The sequence below is a fragment of the Dendrobates tinctorius genome, unplaced genomic scaffold, assembly GCF_039654945.1.
Source record: "Dendrobates tinctorius isolate UK_male_01 unplaced genomic scaffold, ASM3965494v1 ptg000203l, whole genome shotgun sequence".
NCBI classification, from domain to species: domain Eukaryota; kingdom Metazoa; phylum Chordata; class Amphibia; order Anura; family Dendrobatidae; genus Dendrobates; species Dendrobates tinctorius.
In genome coordinates, this window is record NW_027361870.1 from 6,707,569 (window position 1) to 6,721,084 (window position 13,516).

Here is a 13,516-nt window from a genome sequence, read left to right on the forward strand (position 1 = left end):
ATGCAATGCAAGGGTAACCCGGGCAATAAGCCCACAAATATAATTATAGTAAAGGTAACCCAAAGTTAGGGCTATTACTGCTAGCCCTCACAGAACAACAATAAAATTTGCCTATTGATACACGATACACAATGAGCCAAAAATAACCATAAACTGCTACCAGCATGATTGATAAGAAAAACATGCAAACAAGGACATGGCGTCCCAGCAATCTATTAGCAATATATGGCAATAAAAAAATCACTTCTATTAATGCAGATATAGAGACCACTGATGGTGTGTACAAATCATGATGTTACATTGTTCCATAATAGACACATAGATGAAAAAATAAATAAAACACCACCCAGTGGTTACTTATCATCAAAGTCGCCCCGACGCGTTTCCCCGGTGTAACGGTTCATCAGGAGGCCACAGACTTTAATACCACTGATACTTGATATGCTCCATGATGCCCAAAGATAGGATATAAACAAGACATGGCGGCGGTCACAAAAAAATGAATTTAAATAGGCCCCGCTGTCATGTATCAGGTAAGCCCATTGGGTGCACGGTCACAGAGGATACACATCATCCACTTTGCTCAGCCAATGGCTGAGTGCTACTCATTACCTATTCCCATTGCGTTCCACCATCGGACCAGCGTGCGTGTCACATCAAATGCGCATGACCGGAAGTGATGTACCCGGAACTTATCAGCGCCTGTTACCTCGCAACCAGAAAGAAGCAGCAGACAAGCACGGCATTAAACCGTGACCTATCTTTGGGCATCATGGAGCATATCTAGTATCAGTGGTATTAAAGTCTGTGGCCTCCTGATGAACCGTTACACCGGGGAAACGCGTCGGGGCGACTTTGATGATAAGTAACCACTGGGTGGTGTTTTAATTATTTTTTCATCTATGTGTCTATTATGGAACAATGTAACATCATGATTTGTACACACCATCAGTGGTCTCTATATCTGCATTAATAGAGGCGATTTTTTTATTGCCATATATTGCTAATAGATTGCTGGGACGCCATGTCCTTGTTTGCATGTTTTTCTTATCAATCATGCTGGTAGCAGTTTATGGTTATTTTTGGCTCATTGTGTATCGTGTATCAATAGGCAAATTTTATTGTTGTTCTGTGAGGGCTAGCAGTAATAGCCCTAACTTTGGGTTACCTTTACTATAATTATATTTGTGGGCTTATTGCCCGGGTTACCCTTGCATTGCATTCTGTGTTCATCAAAGTTTATTTTCCCTTCCTTCATATCTTTTCTATCTGACATTGTTTTCCCACCTGTGTAACTAGGGTGAGGTAGGGGAGACAGGGTCAGACGACATTGAGTGGGGGCACCAAATAACCGTATCTATTAGGGTGCCAACCTCCACGGCAAGGAAGGATACAGATAGTTTATTGTAGCCTTTAACAGGGCTTTTAAAATATTTTGTTGTCTTTTTTGATTTTTCATTCACGGGCATAGGTCCCAAACCCCACCTGGCAGGGTGGATCCCCAGAATTCCTCCAGGCGAGCAGGACTCAATCCATCACCTGTATGTGATACCTTGGATTGCAACGACTTGCAAGTAAAAGGTAAAGAAACCTGCACCTTTCTGTGTCCTTCTCCTATTTCTCTGTACCCCAGCGTTCATCGCCATCTGAACCATTAATCAAATATCTTTGCCCTGTGGCCCCCGCTCTACCCGTGGGGAGCTGAACCATTCTTTGCTGCGTCACCATCAGCCGCAGAGGAACGAAACCGCAGTGTCGGCTACTCATTGCCGAACACCATGGGTGGCTTCACACTTAAACATCACACAACTTTCCTTTATCTTATTACTGGATGCCCAGGGCCATGGACCGGGTCACTGCCACCGTGACATCCCACATTGAAGTTAACGGGCCCGGTACCGAGTACCCTAAGGTCCTGCGGGGCGCTCCACAGTGGTCATACATTGATGCATTCTTTGACTATAATGGTCTTGTATCATTGCTTGACTGCCGCTGTACAGTGTGGATACTTCATTGACTGAAATGGTCATGTGTCAATACATCATCATTGAAGCAATGCTGAAGACCACTGTGAGAAGGGACTTATTTGTTCATTAACCACACACACAGCTCTTAAAAATGTCAAATCAGCATCCTTAATTTTTTAATGTTTGCTAATTTTAAGGTGTTTAGTTTTCAATTATTCCAGAGATACAGTAAGTATTTGGAGCATTTTAAAATCCCTTGTGCTTTACAATATCACATTGCTGATAGCAGATACTTTAGTTTTTTATCCGGTTGTGCTGACTATTCTGTATGTCCAGTAAGCAATAAATTAGTGCCCAGCTCTCTAGTTTTCCAATATGGTGGTGGCCCAGTAGCGGACTATGATAGGTACATGTGGAGGTTGCAGTACAGTGTGTGGCAACCTTGTGAAGACTTACAGAAAACGTTTGACCTCTGTCATTGCCAACAAAGGATCTATCACAAAGTATTGAGATGAAATTTTGTTTCTGACCAAATACTTATTTTCCACCATAATATGCAAATAAAATGAAAAAAAACCAGACAATGTGATTTTCTGGATTTTTTTTCTCAGTTTGTCTCCCATAGTTGAGGTCTACCTATGATGTAAATTACAGACGCCTCTCATCTTTTTAAGTGGTGGAACTTGCACTATTGCTGACTGACTGAATACTTTTTTGCCCCACTGTATGTGGAGCTAGTTTTCCAATTTCTGTGGAGCTAGTTTTCAATTTTCCAGTTTCTGTTTTAAAGGGATTGTCCCCTTTATCTGTGTGTTGCAGACATGATTTTATGGCAACTACTAATATCTAAGTGTCGTAATTTCTCCCCCTGCACTTGTTAGGCCCGCGTTCTTCACAGACTGCATAACTATCCTGTTCTTGGTATGGCTGCTGATGAAAGACCTGGCCGTCATCCCCCTACAACTGAAAAACAGGTTTTTTAGATGCTTTTCAATCAGCAGCCACATTGAGAACTGGAGAGCGGTGCAGTCTGTGAGGAAAGAGGCACTAGGAAACGCAGGAGGAAAACGTGTAATATGTACAGCATATATTAGTAAGTGCCACAAAATCATGTCGTGAAACGCATTTGCAAAAATAAAGTGGCCAATCCCTTTAATGACAGCAAGGGAGAAGTCTGATGCTGTCTGTATGAATGCACATGATCAATACAGGCATCAATCCTGTATATATGGAGTGAGGCCACTGAGACCAGTGATTGGCTGCAGCGGTCACATAGAGGCAGAGCATGTCATTGCTGCAAGAAAGTAAACAGATGCAGGACTCAACTGGAGGGGAAAATGACTCTGGTGAGTGCAATTTTTTTATATAATATTTTTTATTTTATAGGATTTTGCACGTTAGAATTTTTTTCAAAGTCCTGTACAAATTCTTTACCTAAGACATTTATTAAAATAACTTTTGTCAGTAAAAGATGGATGGAAGAGGAGAAAGAAAGTGGTAGGTGTAAACAGAACCATTTACAGTATGTATCTCTTGTGGAGATAATTTCAAACTGCATGTCCTTAGGCCTTGTACTTTTGTAAGTTTTGAACCATTTAAAAAAATCAAAGGTGGTATTAAAAAGAACCTGTCCACGTGCCATAGATATGTACCGTAATCTTTTGCCTAATGTAAATGCCGCTGTTCTGCTGAATCAGATACTGATGCACCCTGAGCCTGCAGGACAGCTTGAATTTCTTTGGAACTTGATTATGGCTGCTTATTGAGCATCTAAACTTCTAAACTATCCTTCGTTGCAACCTTTCATCAATTTTTCTCTGCTCTTCATTTCCAGGGAGATTAGCTACAGTGCCATGGGTTGCAATCTTCTTGATTATGTTGTGCACCATGGACAAAGGGACATGAAGATCTCTGGAAATGGATGTGTAACCATGAGATTTTTAATATTTTTCAACTATTTTGGTTCTCAAGTCCTCAGACAGTTCTCTTCTCCTCTTTCTGTTCTCCATGATTAGTGTAAACTGGGAAGTGTTGTGAGTTCATTTTCCCCTTCACTACTGAGGCCCGATGAACTCCCTCTTCTGGTAAAGAAAGGTAGTGAGCCTGATTATCAAGCATCTGAGCCTAATGATGATGACTGGCTGAGTGGAGTGACTGACTGGATATAAGGCCGCCGACGCCCTTCTGCCTTGCGGGTGATTTCTCTGTGGGATCCTTGGAGACCAGTCTGAATTCCTGCTCTTCTAAAGCTAAGTTTTCTGCTCTGCCTTTTGCATTTGTGCTTTGACTTTGTTTTGCTTTGTTTTTCTGGATTTCTGCCATTCCCTGCTGGGGTGAGCTGAATTCCTTTAGCTCTGTCTTCAGAAAGTACCTGAGTGCTGATATAGCTTTTGAAGCCTAGCTGCTTCAGGGTCTTTTTCCATATCAGCCTGTTGGCTTATGTCTTTGATAGGGTTTTGGCAGATTGCAGACAGCAACCTTCCTTTCCTGTCCTGTTTAGTTAGTTTGGGCCCCACCGTTTGCTCAGCCTATCTTTCTGTCTGTGTGAGTGTTTTTTCATCTTGCTTCACCGTCATTATATGTTGGGGGCTGCCTTTTACTTTGGGGTCTGCTCTGGGGCAGTTTAGATTTCCTTTTCTGTCTTTAGGCTATTTAGCTCTCCGGCTGTGATCGAGGGGTCTAGGGCACCGTAGGAACCCCCCACGGCTACTGCTAGTTGTGTTGATAGGTTCAGGGGTCTGCAATCTGATAGTTGCCAACTTCTCTGGTTTTCTGGACTTAGCTTCTATTTTTGTGTCTGCCTCCTACGGTGACTCGTTCATAACAGAATCACCTGCCATACCGCAGATCCTAGGGTACTCAGTAGCAGGAAAGAATTGTAAAAAAAAAAAAAAAAAGTGTGTATATTCTTTCCTCTATATCTCTGAGGCCGTAGGGGGAATTTTTTTTTCTCTCAATGGAGATAAAGCAATTGTCTGATCGTGTGGAGCAGCTCGCTGTGGAAGTGCGGGGAATTTCCGCCTACCTTGCTCATTCACATGCTGCTGAACCAAAGATTCCTACACCTGATGTATTTTTTGGGATCGGTCTAAATTTTTGAATTTCAAAAATAATTGTAAATTATTTTTTGCCTTGAAGCCTAACTCATCAGGGAGCTCCGCGCAGCAGGTTAAAATTGTCATCTCTTTGCTGCGTGATCCTATTCTGACTAATGTGAATGCATTTTTTCAAGCCTTAGGGTTGTTGTATGACGAACCTAATGCCATTGATCAGGCTGAAAAGACCCTGCTGGCATTGAACCAGGGTCGAGATTCGGCAGAATTGTACTGTCAAAAATTCCGAAAGTGGGCGGTACTTACTACCTGGAATGATAATGCCTTGGCTGCTCTCTTTCGGAAGGGTTTGTCAGAAGCCGTAAAAGATACTATGGTGGGATTTCCTGTTCCCTCTGGTCTTGACGATTCTATGTCATTAGCCATTCAGGTTGATCGGCGTTTGCGCGAACGCAAAACTGCACGAGAGGTGTTGCTACCTGTTGAACAAATGTCTGAACCTATGCAATGTGATAGAGTTTTGTCCAGAGAGCAGCGTCAGGAGTTCAGAAGGCGTAATAAGTTGTGTTTTTTCTGTGGAGATGCCTCGCATATTATTTCTGTCTGTCTTAAACGAGAGAAACACTTTGCACACACGTTTTCTGTTGGTGGTGTTCAACCTAAGTTTCTTCTGGCTATTAGTCTGATCTGCTCCCTGTCCACATTTTCCGCCAAGGCTTTTGTGGATTCGGGAGCAGCCCTAAACCTAATGGACTTGGATTTTGCTAAACGTTGTGGATTTCCGATGACACCTCTGCAGACGCCTATCCCTTTGAGGGGGATTGACGCTACACCTTTGGCGAAAAATAAACCTCAGTTTTGGACCCAGGTGGTAATGCGGGTCGCCCCAGACCATCAAGAAAATTGCATATTTTTGGTGTTGCATAATCTGCATGATACCATTGTTCTGGGGTTTCCCTGGTTACAAATTCATAATCCAGTTTTGGATTTGAAATCTGTGTCTGTGGGTAGTTGGGGTTGTCGGTGTGCCTTTAGTGAGGCTCCGGTGTTTTCCACCTCTCCTCAGTCGCATGATGTTCCTGATTATTTGGCAGACTTTTATGATGTATTTAGTGAGAATGAGTCTGTGTCTCTGCCTCCTCATAGGAGTTATGACTGTGCAATTGAACTGAGCCCGGGGTGTAAATTTCCCAAGGGTCGGCTCTTCAATTTATCTGTACCCGAGCACGAGGCTATGCGATCCTATATTAAGGAGGCGTTGGAGAAGGGTCACATTAGACCATCCTCGTCACCCTTAGTTGCCGTTTTTTTTTTTGTAGCCAAAAAGGATGGATCATTAAGACCTTGTATTGATTATCGTGCCCTCAACAAAATTACTGTTAAATATCAGTATCCGTTACCCCTGATTTCGGATCTATTTTCTAGAGTTAAAGGTGCTTGCTGGTTTACCAAGCTTGACCTCAGGGGGGCGTATAATCTTATTCGCATTAAGCATGGGGATGAATGGAGACGGCGTTTAATACTCCAGAGGGACATTTTGAGTACCTGGTGATGCCTTTTGGGCTCACTAATGCCCCTTCTGTCTTCCAGTGCTTCATGAACGATATTTTCCGAGATTTTGTCAATAAATTTTTGATTATCTATCTGGATGATATTTTGATCTTCTCCAAGGATTGGGATTCTCATGTGGAACATATTCGGACTGTGTTCCGGATCTTGAGGGAGAATTCCCTGTATGTCAAAGGATCTAAATGCCTTTTTGGAGTACAGAGGATTTCTTTTTTGGGATTTATTTTGTCTCCGTCAACTATTGAAATGGACCCGGCCAAGGTACAGGCCATTTAAGATTGGGTTCAGCCCACTTCTTTGAAGGCCCTCCAGAAGTTTTTGGGTTTTGCTAATTTTTATCGGAAATTTATAGCAAAATTTTCTAGTATTGCCAAGCCATTGACTGATTTGACTAAGAAGGGTGCTGATGTGTTAAATTGGTCTCCGGAGGCTGTTTCTTCCTTTCAGGAGCTGAAGCGAAGATTCACCTCCGCCCCGGTTTTGCGGCAACCTGATGTCTCACTTCCGTTCCAGGTAGAGGTGGATGCTTCTGAGATTGGTGCAGGAGCTGTTTTGTCCCAAAAGGATCCTGTAACATCTAAAATGAATCCCTGTGCCTTCTTTTCCCGAAAGTTCTCTCCATCTGAACGTAACTATGATGTGGGGAATCGGGAACTGTTGGCCATGAAATGGGCATTTGAGGAGTGGAGACATTGGTTGGAGGGAGCTAAACATCAAGTCATGGTCCTCACTGACCACAAGAATTTGATTTACCTAGAGTCGGCTAAGCGCTTGAACCCTAGACAGGCTAGGTGGGCCTTGTTTTTTACACGTTTTGATTTTGTGGTTTCTTTTCTTCCTGGAACTAAGAATGTCAAGGCAGATGCCCTCTCTAGGAGCTTCTTTGCTGATTCTCCTGTGTTGACCAAGCCTGCTACCATCTTAGGCGAAGGGGTAGTTCTTTCTGCCATCTCGCCCGATTTGAGACGTGCTCTGGAGGAGTTCCAGGAGGATAAACCTGAGCGTTGTCCCAGTGGAAAGTTGTATGTTCCTGACCAGTGGAAGAAGAGAGTGATGTCTGAAGTTCATTGCTCTGCTTTGGCTGGTCATCCAGGTATTTTTGGTACTAGAGATCTGGTGAGTCGGTCTTTTTGGTGGCCCTCCTTGTTTCGTGATGTCAGGAATTTTGTGCAGTCCTGTGGGACTTGCTCCCGGTCTAAATCGTGTTCTCGCTCTAGTGGGTTGTTGATGCCTTTGCCTGTCCCCAAGAGGCCATGGACCCATATTTCAATGGATTTCATCTCTGATATGCCTGTCTCTCAAGGGATGACTGTTATTTGGGTGATTTGTGATAGGTTCTCTAAAATGGTTCATCTTGTACCACTCCCTAAGTTGCCATCTTCCTCTGAGTTGGTGCCCCTGTTTTTGCAACAGGTGGTTCGCTTGCACGGGATTCCTGAGAACGTTGTATCTGACAGAGGAGTTCAGTTTGTGTCTAGATTTTGGAGAACCTTCTGTTCCAAGCTGGGAATTCAGTTGTCCTTCTCCTCTGCTTTTCACCCTCAGACCAATGGGCAGACAGAGAGAACAAACCAGACCTTGGAGTCATATTTGAGATGTTTTATTTCCGCTGATCAGGATGATTGGGTTTCATTTTTGCCCTTGGCCGAATTTGCTTTAAATAATAGAGCTAGTTCTGCCACTTTGATGTCACCTTTTTTTTGTAACTTTGGGTTTCATCCTCGATTTTCTTCAGGGCAGATGGAGCCCTCTGCCTGCCCAGGTGTTGACACTGTGGTGGAGAGAATGCACCAGATCTGGGACCAAGTGGTGGATAAGTTATATCTCTCCCAGGAAAAGGCCCAGCGGTTTTCCAACCGACATAGGACCATCGGTCCCCAGTTTAAGGTTGGTGATATGGTGTGGTTATCATCAAAAAATATTGCTATGAAGGTGGCTTCTCCTAAGTTTAAGCCTAGATTTATTGGACCTTACAAGATTTTGGAGATTATTAATCCGGTCTCTTTTCGTTTGGCTCTTCCTGTCACTTTTAAAATCCATAGTGTGTTCCATAAGTCTTTGTTGAAGAGGTTTGTTGAACCTGTTGTTCCGGGGGTGGCACCTCCAGACCCTGTATTGGTCGAAGGTAACATGGAATATGAGGTAGAGAAAATACTGGATTCCCGTCTGGCTAGACGGAGACTCCAGTATTTGGTTAAGTGGAAGGGTTATGGTCAGGAGGATAATTCCTGTGTCTCTGCCTGTGATATTCATGCCAAAAGATTGGTGCGTGCCTTTCATCGGGCTCACCCTGATCGCCCTGGTGGCGTGGTTGAGGGTTCGGTGACCCCTCCTCAAGGGGGAGGTACTGTTGTGAGTTCATTTTCCCCTTCACTACTGAGGCCCGATGAACTCCCTCTTCTGGTAAAGAAAGGTAGTGAGCCTGATTATCAAGCATCTGAGCCTAATGATGATGACTGGCTGAGTGGAGTGACTGACTGGATATAAGGCCGCCGACACCCTTCTGCCCTGCGGGTGATTTCTCTGTGGGATCCTTGGAGACCAGTCTGAACTCCAGCTCTTCTAAAGCTAAGTTTTCTGCTCTGCCTTTTGCATTTGTGCTTTGACTTTGTTTTGCTTTGTTTTTCTGGATTTCTGCCATTCCCTGCTGGGGTGAGCTGAATTCCTTTAGCTCTGTCTTCAGAAAGTACCTGAGTGCTGATATAGCTTTTGAAGCCTAGCTGCTTCAGGGTCTTTTTCCATATCAGCCTGTTGGCTTATGTCTTTGATAGGGTTTTGGCAGATTGCAGACAGCAACCTTCCTTTCCTGTCCTGTTTAGTTAGTTTGGGCCCCACCGTTTGCTCAGCCTATCTTTCTGTCTGTGTGAGTGTTTTTTCATCTTGCTTCACCGTCATTATATGTTGGGGGCTGCCTTTTACTTTAGGGTCTGCTCTGGGGCAGTTTAGATTTCCTTTTCTGTCTTTAGGCTATTTAGCTCTCCGGCTGTGATCGAGGGGTCTAGGGCACCGTAGGAACCCCCCACGGCTACTGCTAGTTGTGTTGATAGGTTCAGGGGTCTGCAATCTGATAGTTGCCAACTTCTCTGGTTTTCTGGTCTTAGCTTCTATTTTTGTGTCTGCCTCCTACGGTGACTCGTTCATAACAGGGTAGTTAGCGTGCACTCTAGTCAAATATAGACGAGGTGCAACGGACCAGTAGGTCCTAATTACAAGTAAATTAAATTCACCGCACACTCAAACAGACTTTATGCAAATAGGTGTTCATTTTATTACATGTGGGAGCCAAACAGGAATATAGCACACAGTGGAAGTGATATAAATAAAAGATGTTTCGGCTCAGCCCGAGCCTTTATCATATTATCGCTGAAATATAAAGAGAGATAAATCAGAAATTGACCAAAACAGATAAACAAATCACAAAAATCAATAAAATATAAAGGTTATCCCAGTGGAACACAAGGTAAGAACATATACATATATACAGTATATACAGTATGATAATCCATAGTTAAGGATACATCAATCAAATGCCTAGTAAACTAGCAACAACTAGAACTAAGATATCAAGGAGGGTATTACCTTATTCCAATATTGGAGGTTGGTAAAGGGTGCAGAAGGAGAGGAGAATCTCTCAAGAAGAAATACCAAGATAAATGGCTGAAAGGAATGATCAGATATCTGATCATTCCTTTCAGCCATTTATCTTGGTATTTCTTCTTGAGAGATTCAACTCTCCTTCAGCACCCTTTACCAACCTCCAATATTGGAATAAGGTAATACCCTCCTTGATATCTTAGTTCTAGTTGTTGCTAGTTTACTAGGCATTTGATTGATGTATCCTTAACTATGGATTATCATACTGTATATACTGTATATATGTATATGTTCTTACCTTGTGTTCCACTGGGATAACCTTTATATTTTATTGATTTTTGTGATTTGTTTATCTGTTTTGGTCAATTTCTGATTTATCTCTCTTTATATTTCAGAGATAATATGATAAAGGCTCGGGCTGAGCCGAAACGTCTTTTATTTATATCGCTTCCACTGTGTGCTATATTCCTGTTTGGCTCCCACATGTAATAAAATGAACACCTATTTGCATAAAGTCTGTTTGAGTGTGCGGTGAATTTAATTTACTTCATGATTAGTGTGGCACACAGACACACAATCCAAAGACTGAGTCAACTTCTCCCTTTTTTATCTGGTTTCATTTGTGATTTTCATATAGCCCACACCTGATACTTACCACAGTTGAGTTTGAATGAGCATCATAAGCTTGAAACAAAGTTGTTTACCCACAATTTTGGAAAGGTGCCAACAATTTTATTCGGACCATTTTTGGGGGTTTTATGTGAAATGATGTCCAATTTACCCTTTTTCCTCTGTTTTTTTTGTATTGTGAGCAAGTTGTGGGATCCAGTGAGGCAGCAGAGGCAGAGCAAGGGTTAAAGGATTTAATTGAAAGGGAACACTCCACGCAGGGAGATAAAGCAATTTAAATGAGTGAACAGGTAATTAGACACAGGATATATGATGGAGGGAAAATAGCAGTAACTATAACAACAGAAGTTCTTTTGGTCGACTTATCGTGTAGGTCAGTTCTTGAGTCGTGGATGTTGCTGAACTGAAGATGGCGCCCACAATGGCGTATGCAATGCTGATCCGATGAAGTCCTATAGATAACGACGATCTGTCTTCTGGTGGCAGCAGTTGGCTTACGGTACCTTCCGCTGAGCCTTTAGTCCAACTACCGATGCAGCCAAGAGGATATAGGTCTCGACAGTCTCCGGGTTAAGCGTAGACCGGCGGATGTATACGGGGGAATTAGGGCACAGCTTATGGTCCCACACTGAGTCTCTCTGAGGTGATGCATGCATGGTACTCACGAGCCCGGAGTGTTTGGCACCTCGCTTCAGGGTGACCAACAGACATCCTGCACGTCTCTCCTGGCGGATGCTGCTAGTCGCCATGGGGATCTGGGGGTGCGGGTCTGCTTTGTGACTGGGCTCGTGGACCAGAGCACTCACTTCTTCCTGCTGCACACTGTCTGTTCCCGCCGAAACTAAGTACTTCCGCGCATGCTGTGGCTGCAGCCGCTTAGCCACACCCCCTACTCCTGGATGTGTCAGTTTGTCCGGTCTCATTAGCTTTCCCCCCAGACAACAGAGGAGGCAGCCCCGACAGTTCCAGACCCAGCACAGAACAGGTACCCGTGGTCCAGTCCTTCTTCTTAAATTGTTCCAATACACACAAGGAAATAAATATGTGTATACCAAAACATGTGTAATTGGAATAACTTTCTGGGAGAAATACTTCATTTTCTGAAACAATTTCAAGGGTGTCACACTTTCGGCCATGACTGTCTATATAGGATAAGGAATAACTCCTGATCGCTGTGGCCCAACTGCTGAGCCTAGTTTGAATGGAGTGGCGGTCCAGCATGCATTAATTCTTAATGAGAGTGCAGAAGACCAGACCATCGTTGCGCTTGTCTATCTCCAACAGTCCCATTAAGCATAAATGGAGTATAAGTACGCATCCTTGACCTGCGCTCCACTCTTGCAGGGTTCTTCAGAGTATTTTTTTCAGGATCAGTTGGTGTCACAGTAGTCTGACCCCCAGCGATAGTGAAGTCCTCTCTTATGGATAGAGGATAATTTTCAAAGTTGACACAACCCCTCTATCAAACATTGAACGTTATAAGGGAAAAGGCCAATAATAATAATAATAATATATTACCCAGTGACATAGGCTTTTATTCTAGAGATTGCAGCCAGAGATGTGGTTTTGAACTTAGTGCCCAGTTGTAGTGACTGCCGGGTCGCAGTGTTATAGCCGGAGAGCTACGTGTGGCTCCTGAATTACTGGTTGAAGAAGACTTGCCCTAGACTCGTAGTAATTATATTTTATAAATTCTCACTTTGTAGTGAGCAGTTTACATCATATATTTATAGACCTATCTGTAAACTTTAGTCATACAGGGTACTGAACCAAGACACCTTCTTCCTTTTCCCATTTTCACCACTTGCTCACACATATGACTGCGCCACAGTTTATCCTTCATTGTTAAAATTACATTTTCGTTAAGAAAAACCCACTGCTCTGGCATTGCTTCCCCTATGTAACTGTTAAATGAGGAAACTGCTAGCATAGGGTGTGATTACTCACTGAAGTGTTACTAAACCTGCACGGAAACAGATAGTCAATGACCAACATTTATTTCTGTCACAACCTCGGAAATTGCCATTTCACATTTTCTGACGAGAAGGAGAAGATGGAGAGGGAGCCACAGAAAATTCGAGATGGCTATCTTGTGAAGAAAGTAAGTAAATTTGCACATAATGTTAAAGAGTCTTAATGACTAGAAAGTTAATTACAGTGGCGTATGTTTTAGGCTTTTTAACATAAAATTTCCTAAAAGGGGGCCAGAGTCTTTTAACGGCACAGTTTCATACGATACTAGGTAAAGTGGCCACAAGAGGACTATTGTCTTTTAGAGACATTTTTTAACATAGTGATAGCCAACAATTGCCCAGTTTCATTACTGTTGTCATTTGATATTTGATTTTCAAGAAGGGATGACATAGAAAAGATAGAATCATATCTTTATAAAATTAGATCATTAGAGGTTGAGGAGAGATAGGTGATGAGACCTCACCTGACTTTCGAGAGGATTTCAAAAGAAAAATTAGTGATAATAGCAGCATGGGTTAAAGGGAACCTGACAGATGATAACATGCTGCCCGATCCACAGACAGCATGTATCAGGCATCGTCTGTATGATTTCAGCCAGGTATGTTTGACTCAGAAACTTTCAGAGAAAAACATACTTTAAAAACGGGACCAAGCCTCACTGGAGATTAGTCAGAGAAGCTGGTACCTGGTGGCTTCTCCCCTCCGCTGACAATGATTCACAGGTCTCTA

The 13,516-nt window shown here is 43.0% G+C and overlaps 1 protein-coding gene and 1 long non-coding RNA gene across 2 annotated transcripts in view; one reads left to right on the top strand and one right to left on the bottom strand.

Moving 5' to 3' along the window:
- The window catches only part of LOC141057265 (uncharacterized), a 74,041-nt gene that overhangs the window by 18,764 nt on the left and 41,761 nt on the right, over positions 1-13,516 (bottom strand). The gene's annotated exons all lie outside the window — the stretch shown is intronic.
- Positions 12,773-13,516, top strand: part of PLEK (pleckstrin) — a 48,162-nt gene continuing 47,418 nt past the window's right edge. Inside the window, exon 1 of the mRNA XM_073553794.1 lies at positions 12,773-12,914. Within this exon, the coding sequence (XP_073409895.1) occupies positions 12,798-12,914 (117 nt within the window). The 5' untranslated portion in view covers positions 12,773-12,797. The remainder of the gene's footprint in view (positions 12,915-13,516) is intronic.